This window comes from Pteronotus mesoamericanus, unplaced genomic scaffold (assembly GCF_021234165.1).
Source record: "Pteronotus mesoamericanus isolate MK-2021 breed Mesoamerican mustached bat unplaced genomic scaffold, CSHL_Meso_final scaffold_36, whole genome shotgun sequence".
NCBI lineage: Eukaryota > Metazoa > Chordata > Mammalia > Chiroptera > Mormoopidae > Pteronotus > Pteronotus mesoamericanus.
Genome location: NW_026555313.1, coordinates 28,125,055 through 28,150,499, shown reverse-complemented (window position 1 = coordinate 28,150,499; position 25,445 = coordinate 28,125,055). Strand labels below are relative to the sequence as shown.

Here is a 25,445-nt window from a genome sequence, read left to right as displayed (position 1 = left end):
TCTCAGTATTTCCTGGACCTTGCTCTGCCTGGTTGAAAGAAGGAATAATGACAAAACTAGGGAACATTCTTGATTGATTATGATCATTCTTTACTTGGATAAACTTACATTTCTGTTACAAGACCTCCATCTTTCTAAGAGTACCAGAGCAATTCAAAATAGTAGGTCCTATTATTGCAATTGTTTATTTGGAAGAAATGTTGTAACTTCCAATTATAAGATATACAGGACCTTTTAGATCGCTTTCTTTTTAATCTGGTGATCTTTTCTTCAGGTGGAGGTAGACCTTTTTCAGTTTAGAATAGGTTTGTGCAGAGGAGGCTACTGTTGGAGTGAAGACAGTTATGTTAGAGCAGCTGCTGCCTGGGACCACAGCCATGTGCTCTTCCTGTCACAACTCTGCTCTGCAGACCTCTCATCCTGACAAAACAAGCTCTGTCTATCATGCTACCCACCTGCCAGCTGTTCCTTATCCTTATTTAGATGATACCTCCATGAGGTCATTAGTTCCCTGACTGTTAAATTCCTTTTCCTCTGATATTAAAGAGATCTAGGCTAGACTTGGAACCTTTTCTCAGTGTTCAAAAGAAAACTGGAAACTTTAGAATGGAGTGCTTGCCTAATTAGTCCTGCCCCAGCTGACTGAAGTTAGTGATGTTCTGTCAAAAGCCAAATGGACTGCTCTCAGTCATTTCTTCTTACCAATAGGTGTTGCACTGCAAGGTGGCCATAGGGGCACGCTGCCGCCAGGGAGCACCACAGAGAGCACAGCGCTCCCTGAAACCTGAGGGAAACCAGCTGTGGCCAGCTAAGGTGGGAGCAGGGCTCTGAAACCCGCAGAGCCCGTCCTGGGGTTGTCACGGATGAGGGGAATAAACACAAAACGTTGCAAACACTTCTCTGTTTGCCGGGAGAGCAGGCGGGGTACTTCCCTCCTACTAGAGAAGGCCATGGCACATTCCCCTAGTGGGAAAGGCCAGGTCGCCTTTTGTTCCAAGGCTTTTATTGAAAAACTTATCAGTGGGCTAGGTAACAGGAATGCATGGTACGCTTGTTATATTAGCATGTTAAGTTTCACAGATAATAGATACTTTTAAGGAAACAAGTGACAGGAATTCACTGATTTACATGGGTCCGAGAGGAGACCAGTCTAAACAAAAGAGAATGAAGATAGGAGCAAGCGCTTTAATAATAAAGGGTAAGGGGTGTAAATAATGTGAAGGTCCTTTGCAGCGTGACTGACCAGAGATCTGAGGGAGGAACAGTGCACACTCTGAAGAATTTACCTTTGGGCCTGATTACCCCGGGACCCGCCAGATCCGATTCAGGGCTGTTTTTCCTGCACTGTTTCAAGCCTGAGCTAGGCGGCGGGAGGGAACCACCAAGGGAGAAGGAGACTGCTTCTCGGCTGCAGTGAGGATTCTGGCCATGTCCAAGCCAAGCTGAGACTTGTGGGGGCCTTTTTGCCCCTTCTCCGTGTCCTGCAATTTCTTATCTGCTGCCCATATGGGTCAATGCCTGTCTTAGGTTGCCCCTCCCCCAGAGGGTCTTACCCGTCTTTCGAAGGGACCATCACAAGGCAAAGCAGAGGGGCAAGGGCAGGTCAAGTCGCCTCAGGAGCCTGTTTCTCCAAGGCCTCCTGATTATTTCCAGCCTTGGGGCCCTCCAGCCTGTTGGCAGGGTTACAGCTCCTGAAACCAGGCCAGACGTTTCCCAACAAATAGGATGTAATTGCAGAATTTCTTTATATGAAAGCCATTCACCAAAGAAGTGACCAAGGGCTCCTTGTGGAATGGGGGTTGGGGGGAGCTGCCTGGTGAGAGAGAAATCAGTTCACTTGGCCTACCTTGGCTATTCATGCTGTCATTTTGGCTTGTGGGGAAGAATTGCTGTCCCAACTGTCTTTTTCTTTTCTGTACTATTTTAATTCAAAAGCACGAGAGCCTATTCTTAATGATCAGGAGAAAGCAACCAAACGACATCTTTTTAATTTTATTTAGTATTGTTTTTAGAAGTTCTTTGCCTTCAAAAGAATCGGGAGAAAAATGAAAGTGTATACGTGTGTATACACTCTCTCTGTTTCTCAAGAGTTTCTTGAAATAATTAAAAGGAATAAAAACCACTGTCCCTTGAGTGACTTGAAGCCAAAGTAGAAACATTTAAATTAAAAATATGAGCCATGGGTTATTTTGTGCATTCTTTCAGAAATACTGAAATTGAAAAAAATGTTTTGTCGCCTTCCTTTGTATGGGGCCATATTTTTGTTCCTGTGCAGTGCTGAACTTGTGCATCATGAGGGGACCAACCTTTTTGCATTCCTTTTATTTTGCATTTTCAGTAGTCAACTACTGTCCCCTTTTGGGGACTTGCCCATCAGAGCATTCCTTGCCCTTTTTGTCATCACTGCTCTCCACTTCTGTTCTCTCTGTCACCATCTTGTGTACTTGTCCCTGGATGCCCCCTCTCCAGCTCCCTGTCAGTCACTATCTGAGTCTTCTCACCCTCATCAGGTCACATAGGGGATACATTTGCAATTAGATATTGAAGAATCCTTAGGAGCCCAAAGCTTTTACACCAGTGATTTTCATACCTTTTTTCCTTTCTTACATATCATAGAAAAGAATTTTGAAAAAGTTCTTTTCATTTTTATGTTGTCTGTAAAATTTTTTAATCCTATTAAAGATGTAATTTCTGATGTATTGTAAACATTGATACTTTAAAACAAAACTACTGCTCTCTTTAAAAATCTATTAAGTAAAATCTCAGTATCATAGTGATTTGATAATCCACCATCAGTCATTTAAAAATGTATGAAAAGTGTTCTTTAACAGTTGGAAAATTGCATATAATTCATTTTCCAATTTGAACTTGTAGTTCCATGCCATTTCTCCATAGAATTTTAGTGTGATGTAATATGTTTTGATTTCTAGATGTTATTTATCACACAGTCATACTTGTCTTTTATGAAAATATGGATCAACTTTATTTTTATTTATCATAAGTCTTTAAATGTTAAAAATAAATACTGGACGGTGGTATTATAATTGTTAGCTCTCAGTTGATCAAAACAATATAAACAAATTAAAACTTGAATGAATAATTAAATAGAAGAGTGAAATAATTTTTGAAAACCATTTCTTTATTCAAATTTTTTTTACTTATTGTTGTTCAGTTCCAGTCATCCGTCTTTTTCTGTGGGTATCCCTATCCTGCAAAGTCCTCCCACCCATTGTGGATGGAAAAATGAGTTGTTCCAGACACACTTGGTCTGCCAGGAGAAAGGGGTGGTGATTCCCTCTAGTGGAGAATGCCCCAGGCCCATCTCTGAAGTGGCTTTTATTGAGAATGGTTTACAGCATGCATACAAAATTTATCGATCAATGCATAAAGGCTGTATTTACAGAAAACAGATAGAGATCATAGACAACAATTGAGGGGAAATGGAGATTTGCCTCAGGTCAGGATCTGTTAGACATGCTGACATCAGATGGTCCTAAGGAATGGCTCCTGAATTCAAGTATTCACCCTTCGGTTTGGAGCTTAAACATCCGGTTTATATTAACAGAGTTATACAAAGCAAAGCAAACTTCAAAGGATACAATGTATTTTTCAGGCCTGATTTCCCACAGGAACCCTCAGTGCTAGCACCGGGTCCTGTCTCCCTCCCAGCATTGCCAGTTTTCTGGTCAAGACTTACAGGCCCTTTTCAAGGCCAGGCTCACGCAGGGCTACAATTCCCGATACTACACAAAGTGGTCCACAACATTTTTCACCATTGCTCACCCCTACCCTGACCCAATCCCCACCCCCACAGTCAGTACCCTCCATTGTCCATGCTTATGAGTCCTCTATTTGTGTTCCTTTGCTTGCCACTTCTCCTTCTTTCCCCCGTTATTCCCATCCCCCCGCCCCTACTGGTCATGGTCCTTTTGTCCTTTATTTCGAAGTCTTTGGTTCTGTTTTGCTCATTTGTTTGTTTTGTTGGTATAGGTGAGATCATACGGTATTTGTGTTTCACTGCCTGGCTTATTTATCTTAGCATAATGCTCTCCAGTTCCATCCATGCTGTCGTGAAGTGTAGCAGTTCCTTCATTCTTTCTGCTGTATAGTATTCTGTTGTGTAAATGTACCACAGTTTTTCGATCCACTCACTTACTGATGGGCACTTAGGCTATTTCCAGCTCTTGACTGTTGTAAATTGTGCTGCTATGAACATAGGGGTGCATATTTTCTTTTGAATTGGTGATTCAGGATTCTTAGGGTCTAGTCCCAGCAGTGGGATCACTGGATTGAAAGGAATTTCCACCTGGAGATTTTTTGAGGAAATTCCATTCTGTTTTCCACAGTGACTGTACCAGTCTGCATTCCTCCTCTTAGTATACTAGAGTTCCCTTTTCTCCACAACCTCACCAGCACTTGTTGTTTGTTAATTTATCAATGATGGCTGTTTTCACTGATATGAAGTGGTATCTCATTGTGATTTTCATTTGCATCTCTCTAATGGCTAGTGATGTTGATCATTTTTTCATGTATGTATGAGCCCTCTTTATGTCTTCCTTGGAGGTGTATCTGTTCAGGTCCTTTGCCCATTTTCTAATTGGATTGCTTGTCTTCCTGGTGTGAACTCACGTGAGTTCTTTATATGTTGTGGAGATCAAACCCTTGTCTGAGGTTTCATTGGCAAATACGTTTCCCACATGGTTGATTCCCTTTCCATTTTGTTGATGTTTTCATTAGTGGTGCAGAACCTTTTTAGTTTGATGCAGTTGTTTATTATTTCCTTGATATCCCTTGCCCTAGGTGATGTATTGGTGAAAATATTGCTGTGTGGGATATCTGACATTTTACTGCCTGTGTTTTCCTCCAGGACTTCTGTGGTGTCACGACTTACATTAAAATCTGTTATTTTTGTGTATGATTTAAGTTGGTGATCAAGTTTCATTTTTTTTGCATATAGCTGTCCAGATCTCCCAACACCATTTATTGAAAAGGGTGTTTTTACTCTACTTTATGTTCCTGCCCCCTTTGTCAAATATTAACTGACCATATTGACATACATTTATTTCTGGGTTCTCCATTCTGTTCCATTGGTCTGTGTGTCTGTTCTTATGCAAGTACCAGACTGCTTTCATTACAGTGGCTTGGTAATATACTTTGATATCAGGGATTGTGATACCTCCTACTTTGAACTTCTTTCTCAAAATTGCTGAGGCTATTTGGGTTTGTTTATGGTTCCATATAAATTTTTGAAATATTTGTTCTATATCTGTGAGATATGTCATGGGCATTTTGATAGGGATTGCATTGAATCTACAGATTGCTTTGCGTAGTATGGACATTTTGATGATGTAAATTCTTCCAATGCATGAACATGGTATATGCTTCCACTTATTTGTATCTTCCTTAATTTCAGTGTCTTGTAGTTTTCTGTTACTTTCTTGTCTGCGTTTATTATCCCTAAGTATTTTATTTTTCTTGTTGCTATAGCAAATGGGATTTCCCCCCTCGTTTCTGTTTCTGATACTTCATTGTTGATGTAAAAAAAAAATGCCTCAATTTCTGAATGTAGACTTTTCATCCTGCTGTTTTACCAAATTCATTTATTAGGTCGAGTATTTTTTTGGTGGAGCCTGTAGCGTTTTCTATGTACACTATCATGTCATCTGCAAACAGTGACAACTGTTGTTCCTCCTTTCCAGTTTGGAAGCCTTTTATTTCTTTTTCTTGTTTGATCACTGTGGCTAGAACTTCCAATACTATGTTAAATAGAAGTGGTGAAAGCAGACATGCTTATCTTGTTCCTGATCTTAGTGGGAAAGCTTTTAGATTTGCCCATTGAGTATGATGTTGTCTGTAGATTTCTTATACTTAGCCTTTATTATGTTGAGGTATGCCCCTCTGCTCCCAGTTTGCTGAATATTTTTATCATAAATGGGTGATGTACTTTATCAAATGCTTTTTCTGCATCTATTGATCTGATCACGTGCTTTTTGTCTTTTGTAATGTTTGTGTGGTGTATTACATTTATTGTTTTGCAAATATTGTACCATCCTTGCATCCCTGTGATGAATCCCATTTGATCGTGATGTATGATCTTCTTAATGTATTGCTGAATCCAATTTGCTAATAGTTTGTTGAGGATTTTAGCATCTATGATCAATGACATTGGCCTGTAGTTTTCTTTCTTTGTCGTGTCTTTATCTGGCTTTGAAGTTAGGGTACCCTAATACTGGCCTCAAAAAAAGAGTTTTGGAGTCTCCCTCTTCTTGGATTTTTTTAGAATAGCTTGACAATGACTGGGGTTAGCGCTTCCCTAAATGGTTGGTAAAATTCTCCTGTGAATACATCTGGCCCAGGAATTTGTGTACCAGGGGTTCTTTGATTACTGCTTCCATTTCACTAGCTGATACCAATGTGTTCAGGCTTTCTGCTTCTTCTTGACTCGGTTTTTGAGGATTCTATGTTTCTAGAAATTTGTCCATTTTGCCCAGGTTTTCAAATTTCTTGGCATATTGTTGTTCATAGTAATTTCTTATGATCCTTTGTATTTTTGTGGTATCAGTTGTAATTTCACCTCTTTCATTTCTGATTTTATTTATTTGGGTTATCTCTTTTTTTTCCTTGATGAGTCTGGTTAAAGGCTTGTTGATATTGTTTATCTTTTCAAAGAACCAGCTCCTGGATTTATTGATCCATTGGATTGTTCTTTTAGTTTCTGTGTCATTTAAATCTGCTCTGGTCCTGACTATTTCCTTCCTTCCTTCTCAGCTCTGGGCTTTGTTTGATGTTGTTCCTCTAGTTTTTGTAGGTGGAGGGTTAGGTCATTTATTTGAAAAGTTTCTGTCTTTTTAGGTAGGCCTGTATTGCTATGAACTTCCCAGTCAGGCCTGTCTTTGCTGTGTTTCATAGGTTTGGAGTTGTCATGTGTTCATTTTCATTTGTTTCCAGAAACTTTTTATTTCTTCCTTGATCTCATTATTGACCCATTCATTGTTTAATAGCATACTATTGAGTCTCCTTGAGTTTGAGTGTTTTTGAGGTTTTCCTTGATGTTGGTTTCTAGTTTCAAGTTATTGTAATCCAAGAAAATGCTTGATATGATTGCAATTTTCTTGAATTTGTTGAGGCTTTCTTTGTGTCCTGTTATCTGGTCTGTCTTTGAAACTGTTCCATGTGCATTTGAAAAGAATGTATATTTTGCTTCTTTGGGGTGAAAAGTTCTGTATATATCAGTTAAGCCTATTTGAACTAACTTGAGTTCAGTGCCACAGTGTCCTTGTTGATTCTTTGATTGGAAGATCTGTCTGTTGTTGACAGTGGGGTGTTTACATCCCCTCCTATAAGTGAGTTTCTGTCTGTATCTTTCTTGAAGTGCTCCAACATTTTCCTTATATATTTGGGTGCTCCTGTGTTGGGTGCATAGATGTTTACAATGTTTTTAGCTTCCTGATGGCTTTTTCCTTTTAAAATAATGAAATGGCCTTCTTTGTCTCATTTTATGGCCTTTGTTTTGAAGTCTGCTTTGACTGATATAAATACTGCTATTAGAGCTTTTTTTTCATGTCCATTTGCTTGGAATGTTTTTTCCAACCTTTCACTTTCAGTCTTTGTAGGTGTTTTGTTCTGAGGTGAGTCTCTTGAAGGCAGCATATGTCCAGGTCATGTTTTCTTATCCATTCAGCTACCCTATGTCTTTTTATTGTAGAATTTAATTAAATTATATTTAATATTACTGTCGAAAGGTACTTATTCATTGCCATTTTTACTTTTATACCTGTTTTCCTCTTTCTTTCACTCTTTTTCTTCATCTTCTTAAAGCAGTCCCTTTAGCATCTCTTGCCATGGTGGTTTTGTGGAGGTGTATTTTTTTTAACCTTCTTTTGTCTGGGAAACTCCTTATTTCACCTTCCATTTTAAATGAAAGCCTTACTTGGTAGAGTACTCTTGGAGGCTGTTGCTTTTCATTACTTTGAAGATATCTTACTGTTTCTCTTCTGGCTTGTAGTATTTCTGTTGACAAGTGAGCTGCTAGCCTTCTTAGAGCTCTCTTGTATGTTACTATCTGTTTCTCTCTTGTTGCTTTTAACATTTCCTCTTTGTCTTTCAAACTTGGCATTTTAATTATGATGTGCCTTGGAGTAGATCTCTTGGGTTCATTTCAATCAGGACCTTTTGTGCTTCCTGAACTTGCATGGCTTTTTCCTTCTCCACATTAGGGAAGTTTTCTGTCAATATTGTTTCAAATAGGTTTCTTACCCCTTGCTTCTTTTCTTCTTCTTCTGGTATTCCTGTGATTCAGATGTTGTTATGTTTCATGTTTTCCTGAAGTTCCCTTAAGCTATCCTCATACTTTGTGAGTCTTTTCTCATGCTGTTGTTCTGCCTGGGTATTTCTTTCTACCTTGTCTTTGAGCTCACTAAATTCATCCTCTCCTTCATCCAACCTGCTTTTAATTCCTTTTGGTATATTTTTTATTTCAGATATTGTAGTCTTCATTTCTTCCTGGTTCTCATTTATAGTTTCTGTTTCCTTTTTCATGCTGTTGTAGTTCCCATTTAGTTCTTTGTAGTTGTCACTGAGTTCCTTGAGCATCCTTATAACCATTTTTTTTTTAATTCTATGTCTGATAGATTGTTTGCCTCCATTTCATTTAGCTCTTTAACTGGGTAGTCTTCTGTTCCCTTCAAATGGGGGTTTTTACTTTTTCACCCCACTTTAGGTAACTCTTTTTGTTTTTTTCTGCATCTCAGGGTGCTCTGCTTTGCCTGTCTGTCTTCATGATACGAACTTCTGTGGTAGGAGTTCTATTGGACTCAGTGGTTCCGTCTCTTTGATCTCCTTATCTGGATGCTCTAGGGTTTCCCTATTTCCCATTTGTGTGGGCTCTCTTACTGTACCTGGGTTTTACTTGGTGGTAGTTTCTCCCCTCCCATGCGCTTACAGGTAGTCACAATTCCCACCTTGTCTTGTTTGCTGTTGTACAGTGAAAACCATGTCTTACTGGGATGCGTTTGTGGATGAATATTACATATCACTGCAGTGAGGCACGAGTTATCATCAGATTCATTGTTTTTATAGATACAGTGCTGAGGGAACCTTGTTTATACAAAAATAGAGGCTAATAGAAGGGATTTCAGTCTACTAATATCACTACATTCTTTGTATTCCATTTGATTTATATATCAAAAAACCTCCAAGGGATTTATCACCTAAAATAATTCCTAAAACCAGGCACAACTCAATCTTGTCTCCTTTAATCTTGTTGACAATAAGAAATTGGAATCCTTGTTTTGCAAAAGCGTTTCTAATGCAGTTATAGTAGCTTCTCGCTTTTCAGGTTCTAGGAAGTGCTCCAAAAGCAGCTTTATCAGACACACAAATAATGTTTAATTACATCTGCTATTCTTTTCATTTGGCGGCACCTAGTTTGACCTATACACTCAGGAGCCTTTAGAAAATGAATCTAAACTTCAGAGCACCTTCACTTCAGAGCACCTTCCCTGATTGCTGTGACCCCTTGCAGTCTGCATGCCCCTCTATGGAAGCCATATCTTTCCTGCATTTACATGATCCCATGTGCAGTCACTAACACAGTGAAGGAACTCAGATATATGTTGAATGAAGGATTCCCACCTCTGCTATTTTTTCTGAAGTAAGGTTTTTAGCTATTCTTTTTTCTGAGTATCTTATTTTTAATTTTGATTTAGTATGTTTTTGTTAAAATGTTACTCTCCTTCCTAGGACCTTGTTGGCAAAACTAGGCATCATCGCCAAACCAGTCAGATCAGACTTATTTTCTGTCAGAAAAGGTCTAATTTCATGTTTTTCACTTCATGTAACATGTTAGTACACATGCTTGTGACCACCATTACTCTTCTGATCCTGACCAATATGGCCAGATGGATGTGACGGTCTGTCCCTGGCCACAAGCCTGCTGTGCTCTCCAGCTCAGCCTGTGTTCCTGTGCTCCCTGCTTTGTCCCCTGGGCCTCGCCCTTGGAGCCTGTGTCTTTGAAGGAGTCTAACCAAAGGAGGAATAGGCCTAATGGAATGGAGACATAGTCCTAATCATCCCCACTGTATGACACTTGCAAATGCAGGTCTAGAAGTCCTTTCCAAGTTCCTGGAAGGACTGTCCATAGGACAGCATGGACTCTAGGCTTCGTTGGAATAAAAGCACCTAGCTCACCCAGTGTCTAACTTGTCCCGCTGTCTGGTGCCCTGGGAGAGGTCTTTCCTGCCAGGTGGACGCATGTCCAGGGTGGGTTGGCATACCTTTTTCTGTGAAATGAGAGGAAGGTCCTTGTGAAGGAGGGGGTGGAGAGGGAACCCCTGCTCATACTTCAGCCATCTTCAAGACCTTCTTGAACACCTGATTTTAGAACTACTGCTCTAGTCCAGCCCTGAGTGATTCTTTGACTAGATCATTTCAAGACAGAATTACAAAAACAAGTATTGTCTTACCTTATCTTTTTTCTCTAGCCTGGGGGAGTAGGTGCCCAAGATGTGTCAGTGAAAGGTCACTGCCTGAGTTCTGGATTGACTGGTGGCCTCAGGCTTGTGGCCAGCCCAGCTTGTAGGGACTCATCTTTTGATTCTACATGAGCACTCAAGGCTCTGGTACTGACCTTAAATCAGGCAGTTTCCTCGGTTATAATTTCCTTTAAACTGAAAATAGTGATACTTGTCATATCATAGGATTGTTGACCTGAAGCAATAAGGTGGTCTTGGGCACACAGTATGTACTCAGTGTCTGTTCTTGTTACCTGTAGAGCAGGTACTTGGGTCACTGCGTGCTAATACCTGGGACTCCTCTGAGCCATTGTGTCCTAGAATCTTAGGCAAGGGTACATCACCACCATTTTTGCACTATACACATGTGTGTCCCATGTATATTTCCTTCTGCCTCGTAGATACCCAATCTGGCAACCCCACAAACCCCTCATTATTGTCATGTCCAAATCAGAAGTCACCATTTTTCCTGTCCTACCTGCCTCCTCTCCCCATCACCTATTTTCTTAAAGATAAACTCTGTCAGTCTAGGTCCCCAGCTAGCAACACAGGAGTCCTGTGATCAGTGTCTTCCATCCCATCTGTCTTCTAAATACCTAGTATTTCTTCCTTTCTTTCTCCCTCCTTCAGAACGATGATCATAGCTAACCTCCCTCCCTTGATCTATGATCATAGCCCTTTCCTACCTCCATCTCCTCTCTCTTTCTCTCCACATGGCTGCGAGAAGGAGCATTCTGAAAAGCAGATCCAGTCGGGCTTCTCCCTGTTCCAGCTGTCTTCTCTGTGGATTCCTGCTTACCCACAGCGGAAAGGGAACTGGCACATGCAGCCTGCCTCCCTCTTCCCTTTTCTGCTTTTCTGCCAGTCCTTTTCTACCTCTCAGTATGTGCCTCTAGTCTTGACCTGTCTGGCCCATCTGCTTCCTGACACTGCAGCTGACTCATCTCCTCTCTCCCAAGTGTTGTGCCTGCCCAAAGTTGGCTTCTTCAGGGTTACTCTCCACCTTCCCCACTTTTCATACAGTCCCATGGACACATTTCCCCACTGTAACACCTCTGAAGTTGGGACTGCTGATGGCTTGTTCAAAGCTCATTGGCAGCATTGTTTTTTTTTTTCCTTAGTGACAAGTAGAACAAAAGTATACCATAAAATCACTGGCATTAAATTTGATGTAATTTGTATATTCCTCTGTTGTGGAGGTGGCTTTATGATTTGTAAGTAAAGGAGTAGTGGGTGTATTTATTTACTAAATTCCATATTGCTTTATGACAGGGATTGTGTCTTCCTCATTTTGAATTCTCCATACCAAACTCAGAGGCTAGCACATACAAGAGCCTTGAAAAGGAACTGAATGAATAGAGTAATGAGAGAATGAAGGGCAGTCATGGTACATCCTTGACAGACATGCACTGGCACTGTGACAGTCTACCTGCCCAGGTGGCCTTCTGTTTCATGCTGCAACATCACTTTCTTCCATCTTACCTAACTTTACTAGAAAGAGACACATGCATTCAGTATTTGGGGGCAGGAGAATGTAGGGTTTTTAGGCCCAGGCAGTATATTTGGGCCTAAATATATTTCTCTCCCCTCCCAGGTCTGAAGTTGACATGACCATACTACTCTCAGAACTACATTCCCATCTCTGCCATCATCTTTTAAGATGCATGAGATGGGGGTGGGTGCAGGGTCCCTATAAGTTTAATGGGTGAGGGAGACCTTGGGTGGGGGGCTTTGTGGCCTACAGTTCTTGGAAGCATCACTCTACTTCATTGTCTGATCTCTTGGGCCTTCCAGTGAGGAGAAAACTGTTTGCACAGTTACAAAATCAGCTGAAATCAAATTAGACCCCAGAATGTCAGTTTTTCTTAATATGCCTTTTACTGTATCTTCTCTTCTGACTTATGCTTTCCTCAGATTCAGTCATCAGAAAATTGCTCAGTGAGCAGTGACCCGGAGTGAAAGCTCAGTGGGGTAATTCACTCCAGCTGGGGTAGAGTTTGATGCCCTCTCTACAACAGCTGTGTTCTACTGTTAGTATTCTGAGTCTTGTTCTGTGGTAATGATAAGCTCTCATTTTACTCTCCTTTTTGAACTATGAAGACCTTCCATCCCCAATCATTTAGCACCCACTGGCTAACCCTTTCTGTACTTTTCACAGCCTCTCATGTTTGTAGCCTACCTTCATGGTGGATGTTTTTGGTCAGCTGCCCTGTGACATCTGGGGAGGCAGCTGAATTTCACTGATAATCTGAGTCAGTCACCATGCAATCACAATTAATACCTTGGAGTGATTTTCTGAAGATAGTGATAATGAAAACACAACCTTCTGGAATCAACCTGATGGAGCCATGTATGTAATCTTGTGCATCTGATCCAGACGGTCTTCCCGAACCACAGGTTTTTCATCTGTAAAAAGAGTTAGTACCTTCTCCTGAGATTGTCAGGAGGACTGAATGTGTTATTTCTCAAAGCTCTGAAAATAGTACCTAGAAGGCAGCATTATTTCTCAGTAAGTGCTGTCTTCACTGTGGAGTGTAAGTTTTCATTGGCTCAGAGGGATTGAGTTCTTCCCTGACTTGGGTTTCTGAGAACTCATTTCATGCAGATTCCAGGCACCAGTGACAGACAGTTCTCTTGGAGAGAGGGTGGTGCAAAGGAAAGAGTCTGAGGAGCTCAGCAACACTGTCTTCTGTCTCCCCCTCCTGATCACCCCCTGACTGGGTCGGCCTGGGCAGCTTCCTTCCTCATTTTCAAAGGAAGGGTGTTGGACCACATTTTAGGACCACTTTAGTCCTGGCATCCATGGCTAATGTTGGCTGACACTTGCCATCGGAAAGCGTGTCTTAGAAATGGAACAGGGAAACCAAGGTAATTTTTTTAATGCCTATCTATAAAAGAGGTTTGCTGAAATTGTATTTAGATTGTTAACAAGTCCTGAATAATTAGGCATTAGATTTTTTCCAGAAAGTTGTCTTTTTGAGAGTGGGAGTGTATCGGGGGCCCCACATTGGGTGCCAGATGAGGGAGGTACCATGTCCCACACAGAGTCCCCCCGGGTCATTGCGAATGGAGGAAAATAAAATAAGTCATTCCAGACACTTCTTAGTCTTCCAGGAAAAGGGGGTGGAGATTCCCTCCCCCTTCTAGTGGAGAATGCCCGGGCCCTCCTCCTGAAGTGGCTTTTATTGAGAACCATATGTGCAGGGTTATATAGCATGGGTGCAAAGCTCATCAATCAATGTCAAAAGGCTATGTTTACAGAAAACAAATAGAGATCATAGATAACAATTGAAGGAACACAGAGATTTGACTCAGGTCAGAGTCTGGTAGACAGGGTGGTGCCCATTTGGCCCTGAAATCTGGGAAATTGATCACATTCTATGCTCGACCCCAAACATCAGTACTCATTAACTTGAGGGCATTCTTAGCAAAGTAAGTTTCATAGGATTGAATGCATCCCTTTTCCAGGCCTGCCTGATCCAGTTTAGGGCTGTACCTGCCATATTGTTTCACGGACCTGGTCAGCCAGCAAGCAGAGGAGCCAAGAGATAAGGAGACTTCTTTCAGATAGAATGAGGACTCCAGCCATGGCAGAGCTGAGGGGTGAGGGTATTTTGCCCCTTTTCCATGTCCCCCAAGTCCTTCCCTGATGGCCCCTAGGCAACTGTGCCTGTGTTAGGTTGCCTTTGCCATCAAGGGGTCTTACCTGTCAGTGACTAACCAGCCATTCTCCCGGGCTAAGCAGTGTGATGTGAGGGAGGCAGGGGCTGCACTTCTGCCAGGGGGACAGGTTTTCTCTCCTCAGTGGCCTAATTTCTCAAGGCCTCCTTGCTCAGCTCCAGCCTTGGGGCCCTCTTGCCTGTTGGCGAAGCTGCAGTCCCTGAAACCAGGTGGGACAATTTCCAACAGGAGTGTCCCAAGCAACCTAAATGAAGTTCGTTTATCCCTCATTGCAAACGCAGCCATTCCCCTTATTAGATGGAGAAGACTTTTAATGCAGGCAGTAGCTTTTTTGCTGGTTTTTGATGTCTTACTTTTAGAGCATCTAGTACAAGGGTCCCTAACCCTTGGGCTGCTGACCAGTACCAGTCTGTGGCCAGGTAGGAACCAGGCTGTGAGGGAAGCATGCCTGAGCTCCGCCGCCTGTCCACCCCCACGCCCCACCCTGCAACGTCCATGTAAAAACCAGTTCCTAGTGCCAAACAGGCTGGGGACTGCTGCTCTAGTACATTTTCTGTTTAAGTCACTATGGACTGTTGCATGAGCTAAGTAAAAATTCTCTTAAGAAACCATCATAGAGAGGATTAAAGGAGGCAGCTATAACTCTCTTAGGAAAGTAAGATTTATGATCCACATCAATTTATTGTGTCTTTTCCCAACAAAGCAAAATGTGACCATTAGAGTTCTCAATTATGTAGCAATGCTGAGAATTGCTAACCAAAAGTACTCAAGTTTAAAAATGATTAAAGCCAATATCATAAATGAGTTGGCATATTGCTTATATCATTACATAAAACAAAATGGCCAAAGTACTTTGTATTTCAGAGCTGATTAATGGCCTTTGTGGTTTCAAATTTATTTTGAAAACATTTAGAATTCGGTAATTTTATTTGTATTTTTTGGTGATACTAGGATAAAAGATTCTACTTTTCTCCCCATGGTAATATTTTAGTCCTGCTGCAGCTAAGTGAAGGGAAGAGGAATCATTGTAAGGGTATCTCAGAAACCTTATGAGTCATTGAACTAGGAAATAAAAGCCTCTAGGAACTAAGGAAGTACTGACCTTCTCCCTGTCTTTCTCTGCCTTCCATTCTTTTCCGCATGCCAGCTGTGTACCTCCAGTCTCGGTGATCCAGTAAGAGAATCATAGCACTCCTAACAGTCATATTTTCATGGCTGTGACTTAATACAAAGAAAGTATGAGAAGCAGAAACAGTACCAGGAAAGGGGGCATGGATGACATCCAGGGGAAACCTGATACAGGCTTCCAGAAGTCCCTTTCAGGTAGAGTCACACAGGATGCACCAGGCGCTCTTCAGCAATGACTCTTGGCATATTGCTAGCCAGGGAGGCTCTGTAGAGACTCAGTGCCCAGGATTTTTATTGAGAACTGGTTAGGAAGGCAGCCACTGCCTGGTACATAGCAAAGTTCCAGACTCCTGGGAGGAAGGCAGGTGTTCGGCACTGACCATATCATTTGTACAGTTCGGGCATAGTCAGCCACTCTTAATTAGTTAGGGAATGGTTGGGACCCTCCCCAAGTCTGTGTTCCCAGACACTGGCTTTGCAAGCACACCTGATATGTTAACTCTTTTCTACATGGCAGAAGGGGCACATCCCATCCCATCCTTTCAGGTAAGGTTCTAGCAGTGGTGAACCAGGATCTTCAGATTCCCAGGAACGACAAGTAGTTGAGCTAGTAATGAATACCCACCTGGATCCAGGTCATTATGGCCACGGTCACATAGGATGAACAAGGATATTAGGAAACTTTACTGTTTCCTGGAGTGTCTATTATTTCAAAATTAATCTAGACTTTTATTTTTTTTTCATGAATTTTGGTTTTCTGTTTAACGGATATAATGATTCAACCATGGAGAATAGAAGCTGACAAGAAAAAGCCAATAAAAGCATAAAGAAAGTCAGAAGTTTCAGAGAAATGAGATATACCAAGCGATATACAGTATAGCTGCCTTTCTACCAAAGCTTTCCGTCTGAAATTTATTCTGAAATGACTCATTCAGTGTTTATTTGTGCCAGTCTCGTAGCATGAATCAAAGCATGAAGGTTAAATGAGTAAATGAAGCACCACTTTAAAATTCATTCTTGGATTATAAGAGTGTCCCTTTTCTTATTCCTATTGCCTGTCTCTTTCCAAAGCAAGAAAATTAAATTTTTATGTGACTAAAATAGTCACATTGTTACCAGACAGGGGCCTGTCCCTGAGTGGGTCTGCCTAGGGCCAGCTGTAGCGTGTGGGTTCTTGACTTCATGTAGGAAAGATATCACAACGCGAGTTCAGGTGATTATGAGGATACATTTATTACAGCTGGGGACAGTGAAACAAGGAAAGGCCTAGCATAGAAGGTGCAACAAGAGAGTCTAGGCTGAGTTGCCTTGGCTCATTGAGAAATCAAAGAGAAGGGGGGCTTTGAGGACAGGTTCAGGGGATTAGCCTGGGACAAGCTGCCAGCTGCCCATGCTTTAGAGTTCAAGAGACAAGTGTTTGTGAAGAAATAAATGTGGGAAGAAGGGAATGACACTGGGTCCTTTGTCCTGAGGCTTTTATCTCTTTCTTGCAGGGGGGAATCTTAGGGGAGTTCTCAGGAGAGGGTATCAGCAGACTATTCATCAGTTTTCCAGGTGGGCCCTTTCAGAGTCATGATCTCCACTGATTGGTCAGTGACAGGGCAGGAGGTCTTTAGTCATTGCAGTTGGTTCTGGTATTACCCACCTGGTTTTGCTGCTTTTTGGGGCCTGGAGCTGAAATGCAACTGAGGCCTAGATGTTATCTCCAAGGAGGAAATATTACCCTGGGGGCCAGGTCCTTGTTTTGCCAGTTTTGCCTCCTGCCAAGCACTGGGGGCCTTTGTCCTGGCTACCATCTGCATCTGGCTGTAAGTTGCTCGGCCATTGAATTCAGCTGTCCCAGTTTCCTATTCCACTTGCCAAGGAGTTTTCCTAACTGTTACTGTCCTGTCTCAACATGTCAGAATTACCTAGGACTTAAACCTTCAACTGCTTTGGTTTACACATTTCAAGTTCCATAATCTACTGCAAATTCTAAGAACACATATAAATAGTGTCTAATATGTGCCTCTCATTATTCTTTATTTATTTCCCAATGCTAATTTAACAGAAGGCCAGCCATTATGCAATTCTGAAACAGATGTGTGGGCCTGATTGTCTGTCGTCAAGACTCCCAATGCCAGAGTTTGGTAAAAAGGAAAGGAATGGTTTGTTTAAGTTATACAGATTTAGATTTATGGCAGAATTCTGCCATTAAGTCCCACTCCCTTTAAAACACCCACGAACACACACATACTCCTGTCTTTCTTTTTATCACATTAGGTTATCCCAGTCAAAGTAAAACTGGAAAAGCCAGCATTTGGGCTGCCTGTCACCTACCAGACCCAATAGGCAGAGACAGGGATTGAATCTTTGTGTGCTTTATTCAGATGGCAGGGATCTGAGATGATGGAGGGTTTGTACCCTAACAGACCAATCCTGCATTTCCTTTCAAGCCAGGCTTTTATAACAGAGAACAAAGTATGGTGAGGGGTTTGGAATTCAGGGAAAATTAGATTTAAAACAAAAACCAAAAGACCTGCAGCATTCTTGCCCTAGTCAATGGTCTGTCTCTCCCTGGAACACAATGGCACAGGTGTCTCTAGCTGTGCCCCAGGTGGTTGTCTGTCTCTTGTGGAGCACAAAGATAAATCACTGTAATTTCCTGGGGTCAGAGTGGGCCATATGTGCAGTTCCTGAAACAGCTTTTTCACATGCATTTACTACTTAGGCTTATCAAACTATTATCTTGAAATTTTCCCAGTCTTGAGTTCCCCCATCAAAAAGTGCCATCTCTCAGGAGGAAACAAAACAAAACAAAACAAAACAAAACAAAACAAAACAGAAATTCACAGTTCAGCATTCCCCTGGTCTTAGTATGGCATTTTAGGCATCTCCTTAGTCTGTGGTTGGCTGGACAGGTCCCCTCAATTTCCCAGCGTCATTAGCCACATTGCCATGTTCTTCAGCTTTTAGCAAAACTGGGTGGCACTTCATGGGGGACTAGTGGCGGTCCTTCTGCACCCTTTCAGCCTGCCTAGCCAAGAGGGTGAGTGGCTGCCGTGCCTAGCTTAAATCCTGGCCCAGAACTTCCTTGTAACCCCATTTCCTACTTCTTCCACACTCAGTAACTTATGGCAGTCCTCTGGTACCCTCTGCCTTTCTCCAGCAGCTATTGTTAGACAGTTAGACAGGGAGGGTATGTGGCCCTGTGATGCAGAGCCCTCCCTGCTGCATCTCCTGTTAAAGTCATGCCCATATCCCTTGCAACACAGCTTTTTAAAATAACTATGAAACTGGCCAAGTTGCCATAGTTATGGAAAATAACTCTCAGTTACCTTGCTCAGCTTCTCCCATCCCCCAAGCCATGTTAGTGGAGTTTTTATTTTTGGGTGTTTTTTTTTCCTGTATTCCTGGGGACACCCCATTCTGAACCTCTTTCCACACGCATTACACTGTAAGTTATAGATGTTTACTAGAATGAATACTATTGCTTATCTTTGTGTTACTCAAATCCTTTGTCTACAGAACGTGGTAAGAGCTCATCCATTACTTCAGTTACTAGTCTTATAACACAATTAATAGATACATCTACTTGAGCAAATAGGATGATAGGGTTAAGGTCCACACAGCTTTTCTCCTTGAAGTCCCACTTCCTAATCTTTGCATAGCTGCCTACTAGTGAAAACACTACCAGCAACACCAGGTTTTAATGTTATGGTGATGGAGTACATAATAATGTAAGAAGAAAACCTCCGATATTTTCAGCAAAGTTTTAGTTGAAAAAATTCCTCTCTTACCCTGTTAAGTCTCTAGGGCCCAGAGTGGAAAATCAGAGTTGTTACATCCTGCTTGGCTGAGTATATGAGAACTACCTTTGGATTGTTTAGTATAAAAATTGGGGGTTTGATCTTTGCTTCTATTAGTCCAGCTTCACTCTTGCACTGCTTTGGGTCCCCCCTTCAACTTCAGTTTTCTGGCTCTGACCCCTCCAAGTGTTTCACTAGCCCCAGCAGCTACTTCTGTGAAGGAAGGAGGTAAAGTAGTAGAGAATCTCAGAGCAGCCCTGTACAGAAAATAAGTATAAAAACTTGAAGTTCGTGGGAAAATAGTACCTGTCACTTGCCTCATAGGCCTCAACAGATGTTGAAACTGATTATGTGTGGTTGTTTAATATGCAAATTGACATACTTTAAGAGAAGATTAATTTCATTTTAAAGATTGCCCTATACATTATAGCTTATGAACATAACCGTCTGCAAATGATAGGCTTTTTTATGTGTGGGGGCAGGCAGTTGGTTTTTGGACTCAGGAGACATTCCAGAAAGAAGTCTATCATAGGGACAGGTATGGAAAAAGTCTTTCAGGTATTGTGTAGGTTCGATTTTCTCAAAGGTCCTCTTAGGTGCAGCATTGCAAAATATAACAGGAAGGTAGTACCAGATTTCAGGTAACATTCAGCAGGTTAGGTTGCCCTGCGGAAAATAAAGGAGTGTGCAGCTGTTCATTTGTACAAAAACAAGAGTGCCTAAGGTATTCTATAATGGATTCACATACCTTGTCCTTATGTGTTGTGTATTAGTCTTAGTGAACTCCTGTTTTCTACTATTCTAATTGGAACCAGTTGGGATTCATGGACATGGTCTGCTTCTTCCCTGAGATTTATCCTTGTAGGAGATGTACAATAACAAGCACTTTTACAATATTCTGTACTCATTTGTGTATTGTGTTTTTTTTTGTTTTAAAGCTCTCGTTAAAATTTTGAGTCAAAACATTGATAATTATATATTTCAATCCTCTTATTTTTTTTAATAATTTGTAATCTTTTTAGTAGTACCCATGTAAGAAGCTCTAATATTTCTTGAGGCATGGATGAATATCTTTTATCTGTTGGAGGTGGGTGACAAGGTGACCTTGGAGGCCATTCCTGTAATTGGGAGACACAAAGCCTCTGCACAAACCTATTGTTGGGTACCCTCGGAAGGGCTAAGTGTTGCTTATAGGATTTTGTGTCTGCTGCCTGTGTACAAAGTGTTCTCAGATCCCTTCAGCCAGTGGGAAGTCACCATAGAAGTGCCATCTTACTTCTAAGTGGTCGAGCAACCTGACTAGATGCACAATAATTTAGTATTGAAATAATTTAAGGAAGATGTGCATATGCATAGATACACATGCACATAAAGTGTATAGTGCCAGGAAGTAAAAACCCAGTGCTTCTTGCCAGCTCCTCATATTTCTTTAGTTATGGTTCACCTGTGGATGTTTATTTTGAGTTAGGTCAAAAGTGATCATGCAGCCTCCACACTGTCTCAGCACACATAGTCCGCAGCCATTGTCTTTGCACTCCAGAGAGCTTTCTGTGTGCTGGTCTGGCCTCAGGTGTGGCCAGGTGGCCAGGTGTGGCCACACTCTCTCTGTGGTTGGTGCATTCCAATGGCCTGTGGATGGATCTAGCTGATGGCCTATGGGCACCTTCTCCCAAAAGTACCCTCAGGCTGGTTCTTGCTTTTGTACTCCAGAGGATCTTTGAGGTAGGAGGAGGGACAGAGTTGTTTCAGAGAGTATAGGACTTTTAAGGAAATTGAGCAGAATGTGAGCTAGAAAAACAATTCCCAAGTTCCTCAGATCATCTAGAGGGCTTGAAACTATTGAGTCTGTTACCAAATGTGGACTCGTTGTAGAGGGTGACCCAGATACTATTACCAAAACAACGCCCCTACCTTTCCTTGGCATCCTTCTGTTCTAGGTTTGTTTGCCTGTTGCCCTTGAAATTATGGCTCTAAGTGGCAGAGTTTGATGAAAAGGAAAGGAACTATTTATTCAGAAGGTATATAGGCTTTGATTAATGGCTAAATGTCGCCCTTAAATCTCAAAATCTCTTTAAAACACCCACCAACATACACAGTCCTGCCTTCCCCCACTTTGCCCAGTCAGGCCAGTCAGGGGTACCATCCTTCAGGAGAAAAAGAACAGAAGTCCGGAGCTCAGCTAGGCAGGCCTCTCGCTGTTCTGAGCACCATCTGCTGTGTTGACATGAACTCCAGTTCTTAATTCAAATCCACATGGCACCTTCTCATGGCCCACTAGCAAGAGTCCTTTCTCTCCTTTCCTTCCCGCATGTTCCTCGCATTGTTCCCTTGCAGTGTGCAGCAAACCGTCTCTGAGCTCTTGTGTACACATGCTGTAACAGTGAGGGGCAGGGGGGCGCCTGCATGGCTGCTACATCTTGCTTTCCTGCTTCCTAAGCCATGTGGTCAAGGGAGCCCCTACTCAGCTCCCAAAACCATGTGGTCAAAAGCCTCTAGCATAGCTGCTGTGCCTAGTTCCCAACCCTGGCGGGAATCCTCCCAAGCAACCCCATCTCCAACCCCTTCGGTAGATGCTGCAACCAGGGGAGCTGCCTCACAGTTACATCCTGGGTTAAAGTCATGCAAACCTTCCTGTAATTATCCTTGTTGATATGCAAAATAATCATCCTTGCATATAAGGTATATGAAGGTGTCCTGCTGAAATTGACAAGCAGAATGACTCTCTAAGGCCCTGCTCCCCATCTCCTGCCCCCCATGGCAGCCTGCCTTGGAGGGGGGTGAAAATATCCTATATTTTTCTTGGACACCCCAATTTCTGGACCCCATTGCAAGTCCCCTTGAGGGGGCCTAGCTGCACCCTGTTACAAGTTTACATTTGGGAGGTGGACTGTGGGGGTGGGGGCAAGGCAGGACTCCTCAGAGGATAAGCTGGATTTGTACCTAATGATTTAGGATACCCCAAGGTGGCATTATTGGTTCCCAGGGTCTCAGGATGTCACCTCTTTGAAGGAAACCTATTCTTTTCTACCTTCTACAGTTACCTACTCAGTAAATGCGTTAATTGATTAATATGTACTTCAAAACTTGGTCTTCAGGAAAGAAAATGCAAAGTTCAATGATATTAGATCATGAAAAAGCTCTTTAAGAGTTCCTTATCAACCTTGTACATCTTGGAGTGAGGATCCATTTTTTGACAAATGCTAAGATCTCCATCTCTGAGATAGGACAGTATTTTGTATTGTGATTTTTTTCAGCTTGAGGCTCCAGGAGACCTCCTAGACAGAAGCCCAGCTTTATTACCGAGCACCGAGCATGGAGGGGGAGGAATTGGTTTCCATGCTGATAACGCTTTCTGGCATATTTTACCCTATATCTTAATGCTGTGATGGACATTGTTATTTACCTTTCACCCTATAGTATGGACTTTTGTGGGTCTGCTTTGTTTAGAAATCAATAGTCCTCTTATTTGTTATTTTAAATTAATGGATGCATACAAGTTTTATGATAATTACTAATTAATATTTTATTTAGTTATTGTAAAGGTATTACACTTTGTTAATTATAGCTACATTTACATTGTTAGCATGTCATCGTTTAAATAAGTGGGTACATATCTTGCTCTGTTAATCAGATTCATATCTGCATTGTGCAGGTTACATATTCTTATATTTGGTAACGGAGCAATTGGGTATGTTGGTTGGTGGAAGGATGGGATCACGACACAGAGGCCTAGTCCTCGATAACCTGTAAGAGGTTGGTATGCAGGCGTGTAACATTTCTGTTGCATCTTTTGTTTTCACAGTGAGAGAAAAACGCAAGAGTCTCTTCATTAATCATGTAAGTGAAGCTGTACACCTGTATTCTTCGTAATGACTGTGCAGTGAAGAGAGCTTAAATAACTGTCTGGGATGGGTGAACATGGCTCATGTTTGTCGACAAGTTGGGAGAATGGGAAGAATGTGACAGTGATGTTATGGTTTGTAACTGGACAAGCATGGCTGTTTTTATCCATGGCTGTAGTTGTCCCAACTGTTTTTCCAGAAGCCCCAGGCTGGAGTTGTTCGTGGGAAGATGTGTGTGAACAATAACGTAGCAAACATTGCACAGGTCCAAGTGAAAGCCACTTGTTTTACATTTGTGATCCCTTCCTTCTTCTACCCTACCCCAAATTACTCTTTTTCTCTAACTCTGTTTCACTGGAATAAACACAAAATTGTTTTCTATGAAGCTATCTGCCCTGTATACTTTCCTTTCCCTTACTGTTGTTTATAGATCCAATAGAGTCGGCATGTTCTTTTGGTACTCAGAGCAGGATAAACTTGACAACACTTTTGGCTATTTGAGCAGTGTTTGCCTCCCCTTCTTGCCCAGCAAAATGCATCCATTGAGATCATTTACGCTTCTTCCTTAAGCAGTGCATGCAGCTGGCTCTGTCTGTGCTCCTTCCCCTACCCTCCACCCCCGTGGTGCCCCAACTTGCAACCCTGCAAAGTGTGGAGTCCAGGCAAGTTACCTCTAAATATATGACCCTTTCTTTAGGAAAAAACTGTCTCCATAGGTATGGAATGATGAAGGAGGTAAATTATCAAAATAAGTATGCTATCAATTCTCATATTGAAAACAAGAATATTTGACCTTTTAAGGCTTTTTCTCAGAATTTCTAGACTGTCTGCATTTAAGTATTTATAAATCTTCAAGTACTTGGTACTGAATCTGTGTGTTAGAAAGACTTAAAACTGTAATACTATCTTCGTTGCCCTTTGAAAATGTGGACAAAATGCCACTGTAAAGAAATTCATACAGTGGGGTTATGCAAACTAATTATAGCACCATGTAAATATGTTGATGTTATTGTCCATTAGAATTTAGATAAATTCTATTTAATTTTCTAAATTCTGTATCAGAAATGACAGAAGCTTTTCTGGTATTTTGAGTATGGATATAGTTTTTTTCATAATTAATGAAGACTGGGATTCTCGGGGTAGAGTGTACTCTGTCCAACTCCATGTGGGAGCATTGCCTGGGAGGGTTTATGCTCCTCTTTAGTAATGCAGTCTAGGTGGACTGCTGCCTTCTAGGTTGAAAAGGAATGGGAGCATATCTCTTGCAAATTGGTGTATTTTCTATTTATACTCTCCACTTCGTAAGCCAGAGAAGTCAAGGAGTATAGTGAGCTTGATCCAGGAACTGAAGTTTAAAAAATTCTAAACCTTGCTTTTGCCTCTTTGGGAGGTTAACTTTTAATAGACCTGAATTTATTGAGCAACCGCTATGTAGGCACCAATACAGCATGCTTATGTCACAAGTGGGCACAGGTAACCAGGTTCTTGGTGATCGCAGACAAAAAATTGAACCGAACACACAGAGTTTATAGCAGAAAGTGAGAGTAAGCAGATTTATTAAGCCACAGAGAACAGGGGAGCAGGCCAACTCTGAGCAGAGTAGAGCATAACAGTCCAGACTACAGGGGCTAGAGGGCTTTCATTCTTTTAGGGTGGGTCTCCCATGATTTCCTTGATTGGCTACTGGGAAGGGGGTCCCACAATGCTAATTTATTATACTGCTATTATAATGAAGCAGGAGTCAGGTAGCATCTTCTGCACAGGTGCATTCCTGATTCACTAGGATTCAGTGCTTTTCCAGAAAGCAGGAACTACCAGTCTTAGAACAGAGTCTCTACCCTTTGTCCAATATCTTTATCTTAGCATTGGGGCACCTCTCGAGTTTCCTCCTTCCTAACTATCTCCTGCCTCACTTAGAAGATGTGAGAGAAGCCTGAGTAAGGTCTTAATCTCTGTAAGATCTTAAAAATCCAGTAAGATTAACGAATCAGGATTTCACTCTCACTAAGAACCTTGATACTGTGGTTCTCATACCACTCATTTTGCTTGACACAAAGGATGTCGACATGGGGGAGATGTTTTATGTTCTCTCTCACTGTTTTTTTTTCTTTCTTTTTTTTTTTTAGAATGCAAAAGAGAAATGGTAATGCTATACACTCAAAAATGTTGACACAGATAAGCCTGTGTGGGTCATGAGTTCCTTTAAGTGTCTAGTTACATCTGTAGAAGATTTTGTCTTTTTATTTTACATTGAATGAGTGAATCTGATTTTATTCTTATTTCTTGAGGATTGCTAGTCTTTAAAGAAATTCTTTAAGCAGATGTTCATAGTTTCTGAAGTTTGGTTTAAATTGCATTTTAAAAACTTTTATTCAAATTTTTAACATAAAATAAACAGAAACAGTTTATTTCTCACCGTTTCCCCCAGCCCATACCCCTTACATCTGATGATCATCAGTTTGCTCTCTGTATCTATGAGCCTGGTTTTCGTATTG

The 25,445-nt window shown here is 41.6% G+C and overlaps 1 protein-coding gene across 3 annotated transcripts in view; it reads left to right on the top strand.

Moving 5' to 3' along the window:
• Positions 1-25,445, top strand: part of CCNY (cyclin Y) — a 341,523-nt gene that overhangs the window by 235,714 nt on the left and 80,364 nt on the right. For all 3 annotated transcript variants that reach the window (XM_054592502.1, XM_054592503.1, XM_054592504.1), the window contains exon 3: positions 22,911-22,945. In XM_054592502.1, the coding sequence (XP_054448477.1) occupies positions 22,911-22,945 (35 nt within the window). The remainder of the gene's footprint in view (positions 1-22,910; positions 22,946-25,445) is intronic.